Here is a 16,191-nt window from a genome sequence, read left to right as displayed (position 1 = left end):
CCAGCTTTCCAGGCTCCTGCCCAGGAGCTACTAAGACACAGTGGTTGCTCTACGGGCTGCTGGAGGAGGGGCTCTCTTCATGGGAAATGAATTGGGGGCCTCCCTGACAGCCCCCTTAGGGATCAAGCTTGACCTGAGAGTCCCTCAGTCCCCACCTGCCCCTCTGCTGGTGGCCTCCGGGTACACAGCCAGTTCCAGCCTCCCCTGAAGGCCTCCAGGGATGAGCCTGTGAACATGTGATGTGGAAAGAGGAGAGGAGACACGTGGAGGGTGCAGGTGCGGGTCTATAGACAGGACTCCTGATTTTAAGTGACAGAATCCTAGGCCAGATGGACTGCAGCAAAAAGGGAATTTTTCAGTTCATGCCATCAGAAAGTCCAGTGGAAGGTAAAGCTTCAGGCGTAAGTGGAACCAGGCACTCAGTGGTATGCTCAGGACACTGTATATTCTCATTTCTCCACTCTGCCATCCCTTGGCTTTATTTTGCACAGCTTCCTTCCTGGTGGTAATATCACCATTGCATAGGACAGTAGCTGGCATATAGTTCACGTGGCTCTAGAAGCTCCAGGATCACTTCCTACCAGCTTTGCAAACCAGCGGAAACCCTGCCTCCTCCCCAGTGTTCCAGCAAAATGTCCAAAATTGACTATGAGGCACATAGCGAAGCTCACCCATCCACCCCTGAGCTGTTCAGGGCCTGAGGACATACTCTTCTCTCACAGGCAGGCCTAGGTCACGGGTCTGCGACCACAGATCGTCAAGACTTGACAGGAAGGAGGGGATCCCCAAATGAAAAATAGGAGGCGAGCCATCATCATGAGAGGGGTCTGGACTTGGCTGGAAGGAACTGTGAAGGAGAACTTACTTCTTGCAGGACAAGCCAGATAGCTGGAGATGGACCATGTCTTCCCCAGAGGTTATCTGGTTATCTGGTTATCTGGAAGGATGGGTGGGTACTGAGGTCACCAAAAGAGACTGTCAGCCAACCACAGTCCTTGCCGGTAAACAGTAGGTTCTTACTTGAAGGGGAATCCAAGTAGCATACCTCTACAGGGGCATTAAAAACCAAAACCAAAATCCAAAAAACCTGAGCAGGGTCCAGGCAAGGCACAGAAACCCTCTCACACTAGCTTCAGGGAAGAGGGGGGGATTGGAAGGTTCTGGAATCTTCCAGAGCCCTGGGTGGGAGGGGCCGCAGCCCATGGGCATGGATTTGGAAAGCTGGCACCATGGACCCCACCATCCCTGGGACACTCAGGCCCCTGTCCTCTCTCCCACGGTTCCCCAGCCCCGAGGCTGCCCCATGCCTTCTCAGTCCTGTGCCCACCTGGGCCACCATGGTCACTGACCTCTTCAGTCCCTTTCCTAAGAGAGAACCTCTTGCTAACTGGACCACACCCCAGCTTCGTCGTCTATAAAGCTTAGGTGGAAACTGAAGAGAAAGTGAGATGCGGCGTTTTGGACAGGGACGGCGTGAAGTCAGTGCTGAATAAAAGCATCTGTCCGGATTGTGGTGGAGATTCCATGAGCCCGGCTGATGGGCCTGGCGTGGAGCAGGGGGTCCAGAGATGCTAGCTCCCTCTGTGCTCAGCCTGTAGGGGCCAGAACGAAATTAAAGGAAGCAGCCTCAACTCCCAAATTCCCCGAAGCTACAGCTTCCCCTTCCTTGCGCTCAAAATGGCTGTTTCAGTTCTAGCTTTAATTCCTGTTGAGTAGGAGGTAAGAAGGGGAAGTCGAAAAAGAGAAGAGAGATCAAGTTTTCTGCCTGCTCTGTGCTTGTCTCCTACCAGATTTGCCACTTTCACAGCCAGCCTGGTACCCCAGGGTGGCGGGGGGACCCAAATTCCTCCAGGAGTGGTGGGCGCGACCCCTGCCCACAGTCCTCTCAGCATCCCGAGGCACTGGCATCCAGAACCTGGACTCAGGCCGGCTTGAGGCGGGGTCCTGTCCCAGGCTGGATGCTTCTGGGTCGAGGTGGGGTTGGTGACTATAGCAGCAGGCGTAGTGGCCCTGGAAGGCAGGCACCGTGACCTGTTTGCCATGTGAAGTCTCCAGCTCAGAGAGAGTAGGTGGCTCTCCCCAGGTCATTCAGTAAGTCGGTGATGGATAGCAGTCGTTCTGCCTTGTAAGGGGAAGGAAGCTGAGTCTTGACCCCTGTCATCCTGTGCCCTTGCTGCTAAGCTCACAAGCCAGAGGCCAAGCAGGGGGGTTTCCAGGCCATACTTCCCAGCAGGCAGGCAGGCCAAGTTTAGCAGGCCTCTTCCCACATCCAACCGGGTCTGGGCTGGTTCCTGGCTGGCTGGCAGACAGTGACTCAGGCTTCCAGCTCCTGTCTCTGGCCTCCTCATCCCTTCCAGATAGGAGGGCTTTGGAGCAGGGACGGGGAGGGAGCTACAGAGTCATCCAAAGGGGATCCTGAGACCATAGGAGCCAAGCAGCCCCAGGAGCTTCAACCCTTGCCAGTTCTCCCTGACATCTGTCCTGAATTGCTTCTGCTATGGGCACAAACCAATCCCACGTGTTGCCTTAATTGAAAAAAGGAAACTGGCCGGGTTGTCCCTTCTCAGCAGTGAGGGACTTCAGTGTTTCTGCCAAGGGCATACCTGGAACAAAGCTGGGTGGCAGATGCCTGGTGTTGGGGCAACACTCTGAGAGCCTCTACCTCAGACAAACAGGGCTCAACACTGCCCCTGTCCCCCTGCCAGTGTTCCCAGTGGCTCCTGTGAGCCACATGGACCAGGTAAGGCTCTGAGAACAGGGCTTGAACCGATGCGGGAATAATAAAGAGCAGAAAGGCTGGGGAGTGGGTCAGGAGGAACTGAGGCTGGGAGCCCAGGCCTGAGGTAACTCAGGGCCAGCCCCAGAGGGGAGGCCTTGGCCTTGTGTAGACCTGCTGCTCAGCCCTGACCCCGGGGCAGCTGGCAAAAGGCTTGAGCCTGGCCATCCCAGGCAGTCTGCTGGCACCATCTCATGGCCGGAGGCCCTTGGTGCAGGAAAGACAATCCTCTGGGAATTTCCCAGCCCGAACTTCAAAGCATGGACTTCAGGGAAACCTTGGATAAGGGGTCTGTATTGAAATGTCCCCTAGCTGGGACACCTTGGGGGAACTCACTGAACTTTCCTGAGTCTTACTTCCTTCATCTGTAGAACGGAGAGAACACTGTCCCCCACCACCTGCCCGCACTGCAGATAAACCATCCCACAGAGGGTAGGCTGTTAAGAAAGGACAAGCGGGTGGTGGTGGGGTGCGCCTGGGTGGCTCAGTGGGTTAAAGCCTCTGCCTTCAGCTCAGATCATGATCCCAGGGTCCTGGGATCGAGCCCCGCATTGGGCTCTCTGCTCAGCGGGGCACCTACTTCCTCCTCTCTCTCTGCCTGCTTCTCTACCTACTCGTGATCTCTGTCAAATAAATACATAAATAAATAAGAAAGAAAGGACACAAGGTCCAGAGGACCCGGAAGTAAATGTGGACTGCTGTGCATGGAGGGAGTCCAACGTGGGGGCCTTTAAGCGGGACACGGAATGCATTCATTCCATTAACAAGAGTGTGTGGAGTCTGTGTCATGTGCTGGGACACTTCCCCTGTGTGGTTCCTTTTATGTCTTACCACAGCCTAGATGGCAGATACCACTAGTCATTCTCGTTGAAAATGAGATATGAGAACTACAGGAAGGATAAGCAGGGATTATTTGGAGAAGGTGGGGGGAAAGCATCCCAGGCAGAGGAAACAGCATGCATGTTCATCTGGGGGCCAGAAAGCCTGGTAGGGAAGGGTTGAAACTGGACTCGGGAGCCCTCGAAGGCCTGGGAGCATGGCCAGCCCCCTCATCACATGACGCATCCCATGCTATGTTGTTGTTCATTTCTCACATGAGGTCGGCTCCTTCTCCACCTGAGAACATCATGCCCTCTTCACTCTTCATTCGTCCAAGTTTTCCTGGCCCTTTAAGGCCCAGCCACAGATGTGCCTTCTGCAGGATCCATTCTGGATCACTCTGTCCTAGGGGTACCCATAACCCCCATGATCTGAGCTCTCCCGTCTGGGCCCCACCCAGATAGCAAGAACTCAGACTCCAGCCCCGCCCTGAGACTGACACCTCCAGGAAGCCCGCAGAACTGCTCCCATTCTTGGGACAGATAACTACGATAGGGGTGACCCCTGGAGATTGTCCTGGGAACCCAGCGAAGAACTGGTTGCTGGGCTGAAGGCCAGGTGTCCTTGCCCTCAGGGGCTCCAGCACCGCTAAAATCAGAACAGGAGACCCACACTTGGATCTGATCCTTGCATAGACTGAATAAACAGCAGGTGCTCAATCCTTACACAGCTGACCAAGTGTTTACTGGCAGTCCAAATCTGAATTTTCTCAGTTTGACCCAGGCTTTTGTCCCCGACTCGGTTCCCTAATCCCCTTGCTGGTAAAGGGGGTTTGGGTGGGAGGTCAGTGCTTACACCTTCCAGGGTAGAAAGGGTCCTCCGTCACTCTGGCCTCTCATCCTCACAACATGCTGGTGGCCGGTATGACCGCATTCCACTAAGGCTCAGAGAGGAGAAGGGGCTTGTGAATAGGGACCAAAGCACAACAAGAACCTGAGTCTCAGATGCCCAGGGACGTATTCCTTCCCTGCCCTATGCTATCCCCCCTTCCCTAGCTGCCTTAGCTGCTCCCAACCAAAGCCTCCTTCCTCCAGGTCACCCCTCTCAAATGCTGCCTCTACTACCGGAGCTGGCCCCCTCAGGACAATGAGAAGCCACCTCACTTCCCCTGGCCGTCCTAACAGCTGTGAGTCTTGGTTTGGGAGTGAGGAGGGGTTGGAAGAGGGCTTGGCACCGGCAGGGAGACTCTCACTCAGGTGAGTTTTCTGGACGTATCTATCCCCACAACACACACACACCCCTCCCAGGGGCTCCAGACCTGCCATGTGGAAGGAGACAGTGAGTGTTAAGTGGAAGTATATAGGAGGATTGGAGGGTATACAGTAGGAGTTCAATAAATGGTTTTGGAGAAAAGGAAGAGAGGGAAGGGGGAAGGGAGAAGGTGAGCAAATAAGTGACTGCCTAAGTGGATTGCCAGGTGGAGGGATGGCATCACATGTTCGTGAATGAGCTATTGAATGAATGGAGAAAGGAAGGATGGTTGGGGAGTGAGTGACTGGAAGGTGACTCCGGGTGTTACAGCTAAAGGGGGAGCCAAAAGCTCTTTTATCACCAACGTGCCCATTTGACAGATGAGAAGACTGACAGAGGGCTGAGGAGAAAGGAAGCTGCTGGGTCTGTGGGGTTAGCCTTTGACCAGCAGCCTCTGGTTCTCTTCCCACCTCTCTTTCTACCCCCACATCACCTTCTTTCCTCTGCTGGGGTGGGAAGGGTTCCAGGAAGGAGACCTTTTCTCCGCCTCCTTGCTCCTCTAGGCCCGGTTTCCGCCAGGCCTCAGTGTTAGGGGTGGCAGGGAGGGGGTGGCCCCCGCAGGGGCTATTTCAGTCAGAGACAGCCCTGCCAGGAAACAGAGGAAGCCGCCGGCCCCATTGGAGGTGTTTCAGCCTGGGCTCAGAACAGGAGAGTGGAGAGCCTCACATCTGGCTTTCCCTGTGCCAATGCATTAAAGGCCACCAAGGTGCTTCAGGGACAGGAGGCCGCATGTGAGTGTTGGTGCGTCCTGGCACCGGGGGCCAGTATGAGGCGGGCATGGGAGCTGGACCCAAGGAACTGTGACTTTGGGCAGGCAGGCTGGGCTGCACTGACCTAAAGGAGGTCCACAGTGTTGGGGGGTGGTGGGGGCAGAAAAAGTGACTCCACCTAGCCGGAGGCCCAGAAAGGAGGAAGCAAGATCAGATCTGGAGCTGGATGGACGGACACTTAGTGTTTTGATAGGCATGGGATGAATGGCACTTCGTGTGGAGGGAGCTGCCAAGATGCAGAGGCCCGAGGGGAAGTCTGGATCTCTGGCTTTGAACGGTCTTGTGGCAGGGGTGCTGTCTCAGGGACAGTACGGCAGAACAGGAGGGGACAGAAGGGCACAACCAGGGGGGCCTTGGATGAGGCTGGAGGGCTCGGCAGCAAGCTGCGACATCAGGAGTTTGAGCTTTTCCTCAAAGGGTAGAGGGATGCAATGAAGGATGTCATCTATCAGAGCAACTTGCTAGAAAGCCCCTGACCGTAGTCAGAGTGGCCAGAGCCCAGGAGGACATTGGGGCCTGAGATGGCCCAGGGCTCAGGGCTCAAGAATGAGTGACAGCCGTGAGAGATCGAGGAGCCCGTGTTAGCCGCTGCTGGGAGGCAGGGGCCAAGGGAGCCCTCCCTCAGAACCATCCCCTGCCCCGCCTAGGGCAGCCTCTGACTCCTTCCAAGAGGTCTAGTCTTACCAGGGAGTGGAGCACGGAAAATATCTGGAGCCTGGGTGCCTGGTTGGCTCAGTGGGTTAAAGCCTCTGCCTTCGGCTTGGGTCATGATTCCAAGGTCCTGGGATTGAGACCCACATGGGGCTCTCTGCTCGGCGGGGAGCCTGCTTCCTCCTCTCTCTCTCTGCCTGCCTCTCTGCCTACTTGTGATCCATGTCTGCCAAATAAATAAATAAAATCTTTAAAAAAAATATCTGGAGCCTCCCATCACCTGAGGCAGAGGTCTCTTTCCTGGGGTGGCATCCGAGGACAACAGGCCTCCCAAAAATGTTCAGAGGCACAGCGCTGCTCCTTCTACTAGCTTCTTCCTTCTTACCATGACCGTCAGCCCTAGTAGGCAACTCTCCTCTCAAGGCCTGCCTCTTCTCCGCACCCCCAGACCTGAGGACACCCCTCCCCACCCAGGGATCTCCTCCTCAACCCCCTGGGTCATGTTCCACCCTTTCTCCTCCTCTGAAAATTCTCTTCCGTCCTATGGCTCACATGGGTCCCCCTCTTCAGACTAGCAGATATGTATGTATAATTTTTATATCTCTACCTACATCTGCATCTGTATACTGTACCTGCATGTGCCCTGCAGGTAATAAGTGTTCATTTAAATGCCTGACAGGTGAAAACAGAAGAATGAATGCATAAATGAAAGAAAGGCACAGACAAATGAATGAGGTGATGAGGAAATGAACTTTCTCTGCCTGTACTAATCTTGGCTTCTTGGTTACAATGGGGGGCTGGCCATGCTTCTTCCTCTATAACCACCTCCCACCTCCTAACTGGCTAGCTGGGCACCCAGCATTCCTAGGACCTGGGCTGAAACCCCACAAAGGTTTTTCCATAATTTAAGGTTATATGGCCTGTGGGACTATAAACTAGAGACTCGTTGAACCTCATTTTGCAGTTTCCCAGAATCTGGGGAAAATATTTTCATCAAAATCAAATTGAAAGTTGAAAGAAATCAGTTTGGGTAGTTAGGTTTTGCTCTAACATAACTTTGAAAAATATCATAACTTGACTTAGCAGGGTGTATTCACATTAAGAATAGCCAACACCTGCCCTGTGCCAGGCACTGATCTTTATATCAAGCTTAGAAAGCAGGTACTATATGAGCCCATTTTATAAATAGGGAAACCAAGGCATGGAAGTCCAATAATGAGCCTTAAGGCCCCACAGATCACATGTAGCAGAGCTGGGATTTGAACATGGGTTCTGGACCAGAACCCATGTACGTGGCCTCAACCTTCTATCCTGTTCTGTGTGCATTTGCAGGATTTCATATTTTTTCCTTCGCTTGAGTTTTTCCCATCTATTAATAGGGAGGGGGATGATCTGACCCACTATCTCAAAGGGTTTTGTCTTACAGGTCCATTGGATTTAAGTTGTGAATTCTCGTTGGACACCAGGAAATGTGGACATGCAGGTTGGGAGGTAGGTATCAAGAAGTCAGACCTACCTCACCAGGGAACCCCCTTAAGGCACCTGTGCTTCTGACTCCCCCAAAACCTAGCCTGAGGGAAGAATGGAGGGATGAGGTGTAGGATACAGCAGCACAGCATAGCGTTTATTAAGCACCTATCATATACTAGGCCTATGATATGTTTTACTGATAAGAACAGAGATTTAGAAAAGTCAAGTTTGACATGTCTTGGGTTGAACAGCATAGAAGTAGGGGAGCCAGGATTTGAATGAGGTTTGCCTAGCTCTGACATTTGGTTTATAGCCTCTACATTCCATGACCCTGGGCTACACTAAGTTGCAGCCTCTCAGTCAGGATGGCAGGCTATGGTTCTGGCTCTGCTTCTAACTCACGGAGTAAGACTGAGCCACCACAGCCTCTGGCTGTGCCGTATTTTCCTCTCTATAAAAAGCAAGCAGGGATGATGGGCAGCAAGATGGCGTCTGCCAGCAGGGTCGTTCAGGTAGTCAAGCCACATACTCCATTAATAAGATTCCCTGACAGAAGAGACAATCCTAAACCTAATGTATCAGAAGTTTTGAGATCAGCTGGACTACCATCTCACTCTTCTTCAATTTCACAGCATTCTAAAGGAAGTAAATCACCAGATTTGCTGATGCATCAGGGTCCACCAGATACTGCAGAAATAATAAAAACATTACCTCAGAAATACAGAAGGAAACTTGTATCTCAAGAAGAAATTGAATTTATCCAACGTGGAGGTCCAGAATAATCACTGACAGTGTGGCTGCTATTTGTCATCAGACAAAAAAATAGTCTTTACAATAAAGACTGTCCAAAAATCCAAAATGGCACATGAGAAATTATATAGCAAACAACTTGAATACTCTGCAAAAAGAAAAAAAATGAAATATAGAAAATTTAGATGGACAGTTGTATCTTCTAATATATGTATCTTGGTCAGCTTCTGCAAAAGCTTACCTAATTGTTTATATGCTTATTAAAGTATACATTTTTAAATGTTAGCCTATTAATTTACTCTCAGTTATCAAGTATTTCCAGTGTTGGAGCTATTAAAAGTACACAGTATCTAGTAAACCATCACAGGTTTTTATCAGAGAGAATTGCTGCTTGGGAAGTGATTTTCCTGAAATTGGATGAGGATCAATGAAAGAATTACTCCATTATTTGTTCTTAGTTTTCTTAACATTTTTCCATTCACAGAGTTACTGGAGTATAACTAGTTTAAAAAGCATATTCTACACTAAGTAATAAAAATATAGTCAAGGTAAAACAGGTGACTTTGTGGTATTAAAACTGGGAGTTAAGACAAAAGATTATTTGTAACCTATATTCAGAAGAAAGTGCCAGAGTTTAAAATGGAAAATATGGGATCAAAATAAATATAAACCTAGGAATAGATGTTTGATTAGACATTGCAACTTACTGTATTATTAGGGCTGTTAAGAAAGTCTCATTCTTTGATTACTTTTACTGTTTTGATTGTCATCATTTGTGCAAATTCTGAAAACCACTACCTTTCTCAAACTTAAATGTCTGAAAGTCTCATAAAATCAACCTAAATATTTGCCTTATTAAGGCAATTTATGAAATTTTAATAGGGTCTTAGAGTGCCAACGGTATGTATTATTGTGAAAGTAAAGCCTCACAAAGCTAAATAAATTTTCTTCCATACCTTGAAAAAAAAAAAAAAAAAAAAAAAAAAAAAAAAAAAAAAAAGCAAGCAGGAAGGGCACTTGACTGCCTGTGTCGCACAACTCTTGGTCTTCAGGTTGTGAGTTCAAGCCCCACCTGGGGTATAGAGATTACTTAAAAATTAAAGTCTTAGAAAAACAAAACAAAACTCAACTCAACTCAACTAAAAAAACAAAACCCTGAAAAACAAACAAACAACGAAGCAGATTTGGCTGGTACCCAGCCATTTGCCTTCAGGAACGCTGTTCTCACTGTAGCCACCAGAGGGTGCTGTGACCCAGTGGCTCGGCCAGACAGGCATTTGTAGCCTGAAGTCAAGTGGAAGGAGGCTTAGGGGACTCCTGAATCACTTTCTTCCTCCATTTTACAGATAAGAAGACTGCAGCCAAAAGAAGAACCATGGCTTTGGAAGGTGGAGTCCAGGCTGAGGAGGTGGGCACTGTCCTTTGTCAGCTCACAGTGTATGGACGTTCTGTTCCTGTTGATTAATTCAGAATTACCAGGGCCTTCTCTGCCCTGGACCCCAGACCACGCTCTCAGACACAGAGGAGCATCAGACCTGGCACTTCTCTTCAGGAAGTTCCAGTCAGTGCTGGAGAGACAGACAGGCAGGCTCACCATGACCATAATCTCCAAACTCCAAAAAGCCCAGGGAAGCCCTGTAAAACTTAGTTTGATTTAGTACCTCTAATCTCATATCATTCTGAAAGATGGGTGTATCTTTCCCCCATTTTTCAGATAGGAAAATTGAGACTCAGATAAGGTATATCACTAGCCCAAGGTCACATAGCTAGTAGGTGCACAGGTGGGACACAAACTAAAGTCTGTCTGGGGTACCTGGATGGCTTAGCCAGCAGAGCATGCATCTCTTGATCTTGGGGTCATGAGTTTGAGCCCCATGTTGGGTGTAGCGATTACTTAAATAAATAAAACTTAAAAAAAAAAAAAAAAGATTTAAAACAAACAAACAAAACCAAACTAAAGTCTGTCAATCTCTACTTCCAGAGGAGACATTTGACTAGGGTTTTGAAGGATGAATAGAAGTTCACCAGGAAGGTTGGTGGGAAATGAATATTGTAGAAAGTGAACCAGATTTTTCCCAAGCGTGAGCTTTATTGTATTCTAGGTTTCCTTAAAGTGAGGACTATGTGGGGCCTCCATGGGGTGGTGAGTATTAGAGATGGTTCAAGTGGAGATAAGGGCCCAGAGAGGGACAGGGGCCTACCAGATGGTCAGTGAGTATGGTTACTGACAGGTTGTGTGTTGCTTCCCCAGCCTCTCTGGATGTAGGAAGCGCAGTCGGGCAGCCATGGAGTGGGACAATGGTACAGGCCAGGCCCTGGGCTCCCCGCCCACCACCTGTGTCTACCAAGAGAACTTCAAGAGACTGCTCCTGCCACCCGTGTACTCAGTGGTGCTGGCGGCTGGCCTGCCCCTGAACACCTGTGTCATTGCCCAGATCTGCACCTCCCGCCGGGCCCTGACCCGCACAGCCGTGTACACCCTGAACTTGGCCCTGGCTGACCTGCTCTATGCCTGCTCCCTGCCCCTGCTCATCTACAACTACGCCCAGGGGGACCACTGGCCCTTTGGCGACCTCGCCTGTCGCCTGGTCCGCTTCCTCTTTTATGCCAACCTCCATGGCAGCATACTCTTCCTCACCTGCATCAGTTTCCAGCGCTACCTGGGCATCTGCTACCCGCTGGCCCCCTGGCACAAGCGTGGGGGCCGCCGCGCAGCCTGGCTGGTGTGCGGGGCCGTGTGGCTGGCCGTGACAACCCAGTGCCTGCCCACAGCCCTCTTCGCCGCCACCGGCATCCAGCGTAACCGCACCGTCTGCTACGACTTGAGCCCACCAGCCCTGGCCGCCCGCTATATGCCCTATGGCATGGCCCTCACCGTCATCGGCTTCCTACTGCCCTTCATCGCCCTGCTGGCCTGCTACTGCTGCCTGGCCCGCCGTCTGTGCCGCCAGGACGGCCCAGTGGGGCCAGTGGCCCGGGAACGGCGCGGCAAGGCGGCCCGCATGGCCCTGGTGGTGGCAACTGTCTTTGCCATTAGCTTCCTGCCCTTCCACATCACCAAGACCGCCTACCTGGCAGTGCGCTCCACAGCCGGTGTCCCCTGCCCCGTCCTGGAGGCCTTTGCTGCTGCCTACAAGGGCACGCGGCCTTTTGCCAGCGCCAACAGCGTGCTGGACCCCATCCTCTTCTACTTCACTCAGAAGAAGTTCCGCCGGCGGCCACATGAGCTGCTCCAGAAACTCACAGCCACGTGGCAGCGACAGGGTCACTGAGTCTGCTGGGGCAGGACACCTGGGGCCTGGGCACCAGAAGCCCTTCCAACCCCAAACCAGGCAGAGAATTAGAGCTTAGCTCAGCTGGGCAGGGAGTGAGGTCCCGCACAGACTACAGAATCTCACCGATGACTATTCCTTGAGCCCATGCTCTGGACCTGTGGGCACAGAAAGACAGGCTTGAACCTGGCCTTCCAGAAGGTGCCAGTCAGCCCCCCGGGGAGTCAGGGAAGCTGCCAGAAGCTGTTTGCAAAAATACGGCATGGCATGTACTGTAATTGAGGAGTGTGCTGGATGCTTTGGAGTCAGCAGTATAGGGACTGAGGGAAGATGGGAGGAGGAGGTGAGAAGTTCTGGAAAGGAGTGTTCTAGCTGGACTTTGATGGGTTGAGTATGAGCTCTCTGGAGATGTGTGATGGTCCCTTCATTCAGCACACCTTTACCTACACCTTCTCCTTGGGCCTGGGTTGATTCGGGGGCACCGGGAGAACCAGTCCTAGCCCTGCCCCATATAGGCTCCCAACTACCGGGCTTACAAACACTTGACAACAATGATGTCAAGGCTGGGACAGATAAATAGAGAATGCCCATGATCCAGTCCAAGGACGGGGTGGGGGACGGGGTGGGGGGGGCATCTGAACCAGATGTTGAAGGCTGAGTAGGAGGTCAGCCAATAGAAGTGGGAGCATGTTCCCACAGCTCTAGGCTAGACTCTGTTCTGGGGTACAGGGGTAGAGGGAGCTGGGTGGGGGGCAGGCATATGGCCTCCTGTGTGTGAAAGCTGGGAAAATGAGAGCTGTCCCTTGACCACCCTCCAGATAAAGGCAAGCGTGGCCTCGAATGTTTCAGCCTGTGGGGACTCAGCAGAGGAAGGAATCGGAGCACGTCTTCAGAGAGGTGGAGCTTGAGCTGGGGAGGAATCCAAAATGCAGATGATGGAAGGCACTGTGTGTCTATAAAACCCCAGAGGTGTAGATGTGCTGAATCTGGCCCTGAACAGTGAGTTTCAGTTAAGCCAGGAGGGAGCAGTGTGGACAGAACCAGAGCACTGAATGCCAGGAAGAGCCCCGACTCTACCTCTTCTCCACCTACCTCTTCAAATATGCCTCTTTCAGCCTCGGGGGAGCCTGGGTGCTTGAGAACCCCTCCACCAGGCCTCCCAAGTGAGAGGAAATACCCCTTCAACAGTGCTTCATTCTAGAAGAAGTCAACAGCTTGAAGAGGTGCGGGGCCACCAGGAGGCTGCAACGTGGAGGTGCAAAGGTCCTGTGGCCAGGAGCCTGCCAACCAACCAGTCTCAAGATAGCCTGTTCCATGTGTTCTGCTCCTGCCCTCCCAACTCCATCATTCTGGCCTGTGGGTGCCTGAGAGCCGCTGGAGGCCCTCTCATGGAGGCATCTCAAACACACCTGAGCCTTCGAAAGTTTTGGAAAGGCATCTTCACCGAAGATCTCTGAGGGATTCCACCACATAAGAATTCTTTAACTGCTCTTCCCACCCATGCCTCCTTTTAGCCCCACCCATAGAGCTCCTTATTTTCTCTGCTCTCTTTCCTCTCTATCTCCACCACCCTGCCCACCCCATCCCCCTCCCAGAGCTCAGCTTTCCTCCTGTAGAACAATCTAGCCTGTCCTTGGCTGCTGGTATACCATTCAGACCCTGTACACAAACCAGCCGTGACCAAGAGCCTCCCATCTCAGAAAGTGGAGGGGTAAGGGCAGGGCAGAGGGACAGGGCAGGGAAGGGAAGGACTACATAACTTAGTATTTTTCTTTTAGCCCTGTCTCACCTCCAGGGCTGTTGGGCCATGGGGCCCTTCAGAGAAGGACTTTGCTGGAGTTAAACTCCATAGTCATGCTGGAGACATGCTTGCAGCTGGCTGAGGAAGGGGGAAAACCAGGCCCAGCCCATATTGGAAATCCATCAAAAGTGCCCCGATAATTTGGACAGAAGGAACTCTTTGGGTTACAGCGAAAAGATGTGAGGCAATGTCAGAAGAGGTCTGTTCCCTCTACAATGCAATGTCATACCAAGCACTACAGATCCTAATTACTTTGCATCTTGTTCCGAGTCAGCTGCCAGTCCTGGGGAAGTAGGGGAATGGGCAGCCAGAAGGTAGAGGACCTCTGCCCACAGTGCCGGCTGAGCCCTGTGGGGACTCCCAGGTGACAGGTGACCATGCAGCAGACTGCCAAGAACTGTGACACTCTGGTTACTTTTCCAAGAGTGGAAATGGTGGGCCGCAGGTGAATCCCATTCCCAGCTTCCCTTTGAGAGCCAGAATCGCATAAAGGGTAGGGATTCCAGAGCCAGGTCCCCTTGGTGTTTATCTTGGCCTGACTACTCAGCAGCTGTCTTACTCTATGCGAGTTCTTTAGCCTCCTTGTGCCTTAACTTCCCCAGCTGTAAAATGGAAACAGTAACGATACCTATCTTGTAAAACGGTTGTGAAAATTAATATGTGCAAAGCACTTAGAATAATGTCCGGAACAGAGTAAGTGTGCAATGCCTGGTACTATTATAATGAACTTGCCTATTGTACACACAAGTTCCTTCAGCATCTCTCTCTAGGAACAGGCCTGGGAGGTTTCTAAACAAGGGGCTAAGAGCAGAGGATTTCTCCTTGCCTTCACCTGCGAGGCAGCTGGTCTTTTTCTTTTCTTTTCTTTTTTTTTTTAAAGATTTTATTTATTTATTTGACAGAGAGAGATCACAGTAGACAGAGAGGCAGGCAGAGAGAGAGAGAGGGAAGCAGGCTCCCTGCTGAGCAGAGAGCCCGATTCGGGACTCGATCCCAGGATCCTGAGATCATGACCTGAGCCGAAGGCAGTGGCTTAATCCAATGAGCCACCCAGGCACCCCGCAGCTGGTCTTTTAAGAGAAAAACTCAGCACACTTTTGTCAGAACAAGGGCCATAATCCATGAGCCCCATCTGTTCCTGCAAGAAGGAAAAGTCATTTATTACATGCCAGTACAAGGAATTCCAGGTGCCATTAGGGGAGCCTGAAATGCCCCCTTCCTTTTCCCTCCTTTTGTCCCCACACCCCTACTCTCTTCACTTTAACCCAGAGCACACTCTGTGATGGGGGATCACACTGGAGAGGTCTGCTTGCTGGGGGTGGAGGGGACAGAGACACGGTATGAGGATAGAGCATGGTGAGAGGTCTGGGGAGCACCTGGGTTCACAGGGGTCCAGGGTGATTCTCATGGCTTGGGGAAGACTTCCTGGGGGGTAGTGTGGTGCCACTGGGGCTTGAAGGATGGCTGTAATTAGACTGAAGACGAGAGGGCCAGGTTGTTCCTGGTGCAGGGAACAGCACAGCCCAAGGCATGGAGGCTTTTGGAGGATGGTTAGGAAGGGTTGTGGCATGAGACTGGGCGTAACAGCTGTCATGGCTGGAGAGTCAAAGGCTTGGTGCCAGCCCAGGGAAGTCACAACAATAACAGCAGTGGCTATTTGCTGGGCTCTGCAAGTTCTAGGCACTGTGCAGTGTGCTGTATACACATTTTCTCATTTAATCCTTACATTACCGCCAATTACAGAAACTGAGGCCCAGTTGTGGGAATCAACATGTCAAGGTCACACAGCCTTTTTCTAAACCAGATACTAGGATTCCCCCCCTCCAGCTCTTCCACACTCCCTCCCTTCCCTTTCCTTTCTTCACTTGCCTTCCAAGTGTCCACCTGCCTCAGCCAGTCCTAGTAACGGGACCGCCTAGGAAGTTGTGACAGAGACAGCTAAGTGCCAACCACAACTCTCTTTTAATTGGGTACCTGTCCTCCTAGGATGAAAACTTCATTTCCCATCCTTACCTGTAGCTAAGTATGACCAGGTACCTTAATCCTGGGCAATTGGAGATAAGCAAAGTACCTTAAGGCAATTTAATATGGGGAGGGGGTGAATGTCTGTAAAAGAGTGGTAGTATCTGTCTGTCCTTTGCCTCCCGTCCCTTCTCACTGCTTACAAAGGGGACATCACAACTGGAGCACCATCTTAGACCATGAGAAACAGCTTGGGTTTCTGACCATCCTGGTTTGGGACCACCTAAACCGGGACTTTTGCAGAAGAGAAAAATAAATGTCTTATCTTTTCTAAGCCACTAGCTTTCTGGGCTGTTGTTACCCACAGCCAGATGAATCCCTTTATTCAGGTTCTATCCTGAGATGAGGACCTAGGGGGAGGCCAGGCCGTGTCCTGGACTGGGGTGGGGGCCAGGGTCTAGCCTGGTGACAAGCTAGGAGTCAACAGGATCTGGGGATACCCAAGAAGGCTTAGAGAAGTTGCTGCAAAACTTGGGGAGTGGTGGTGCTGCGTTTGGCTGGGGGCTTAAGGGGTGGTTGGGTTTCCTGAGGGAGAGACTAAGAAGGAAG

At 51.5% G+C, this 16,191-nt stretch overlaps 2 protein-coding genes across 7 annotated transcripts in view; both read left to right on the top strand.

The window, feature by feature from the left end:
- Positions 1–12,419, top strand: part of P2RY6 (pyrimidinergic receptor P2Y6) — a 35,861-nt gene extending 23,442 nt beyond the window's left edge. For 2 of the 6 annotated variants that reach the window (XM_059133260.1, XM_059133253.1), the window contains exons 2-5: positions 4,690–4,781; positions 7,754–7,818; positions 9,894–9,955; positions 10,799–12,419. In XM_059133260.1, the coding sequence (XP_058989243.1) occupies positions 4,742–4,781; positions 7,754–7,818; positions 9,894–9,955; positions 10,799–11,819 (1,188 nt within the window). In that variant the 5' untranslated portion in view covers positions 4,690–4,741 and the 3' untranslated portion in view covers positions 11,820–12,419. Of the gene's footprint in view, positions 1–4,689; positions 4,852–7,753; positions 7,819–9,893; positions 9,956–10,798 lie in introns of all 6 variants that reach the window. The other 4 variants (XM_059133276.1, XM_059133269.1, XM_059133264.1 and 1 more) reach the window with 2 other exon arrangements.
- Positions 8,268–9,502, top strand: LOC131807717 (alpha-ketoglutarate dehydrogenase component 4). Its single transcript, XM_059133287.1, has one exon. It carries the CDS (start codon positions 8,268–8,270, stop codon positions 8,577–8,579), a length of 312 nt encoding a protein of 103 aa, XP_058989270.1. The 3' UTR covers positions 8,580–9,502.
- Positions 12,420–16,191: the final 3,772 nt, after the last annotated feature.

This window comes from Mustela lutreola, chromosome 1 (genome assembly GCF_030435805.1).
Source record: "Mustela lutreola isolate mMusLut2 chromosome 1, mMusLut2.pri, whole genome shotgun sequence".
NCBI classification, from domain to species: Eukaryota; Metazoa; Chordata; class Mammalia; order Carnivora; family Mustelidae; genus Mustela; species Mustela lutreola.
This window is presented reverse-complemented; position numbering and strand designations above follow the sequence as displayed.

Coding starts and splice junctions, on each gene's coding strand:
- LOC131807717 (XM_059133287.1), top strand. CDS start 8,268: ATGATGGGCAGCAAGATGGCGTCTGCCAGCAGGGTCGTTCAGGTAGTC.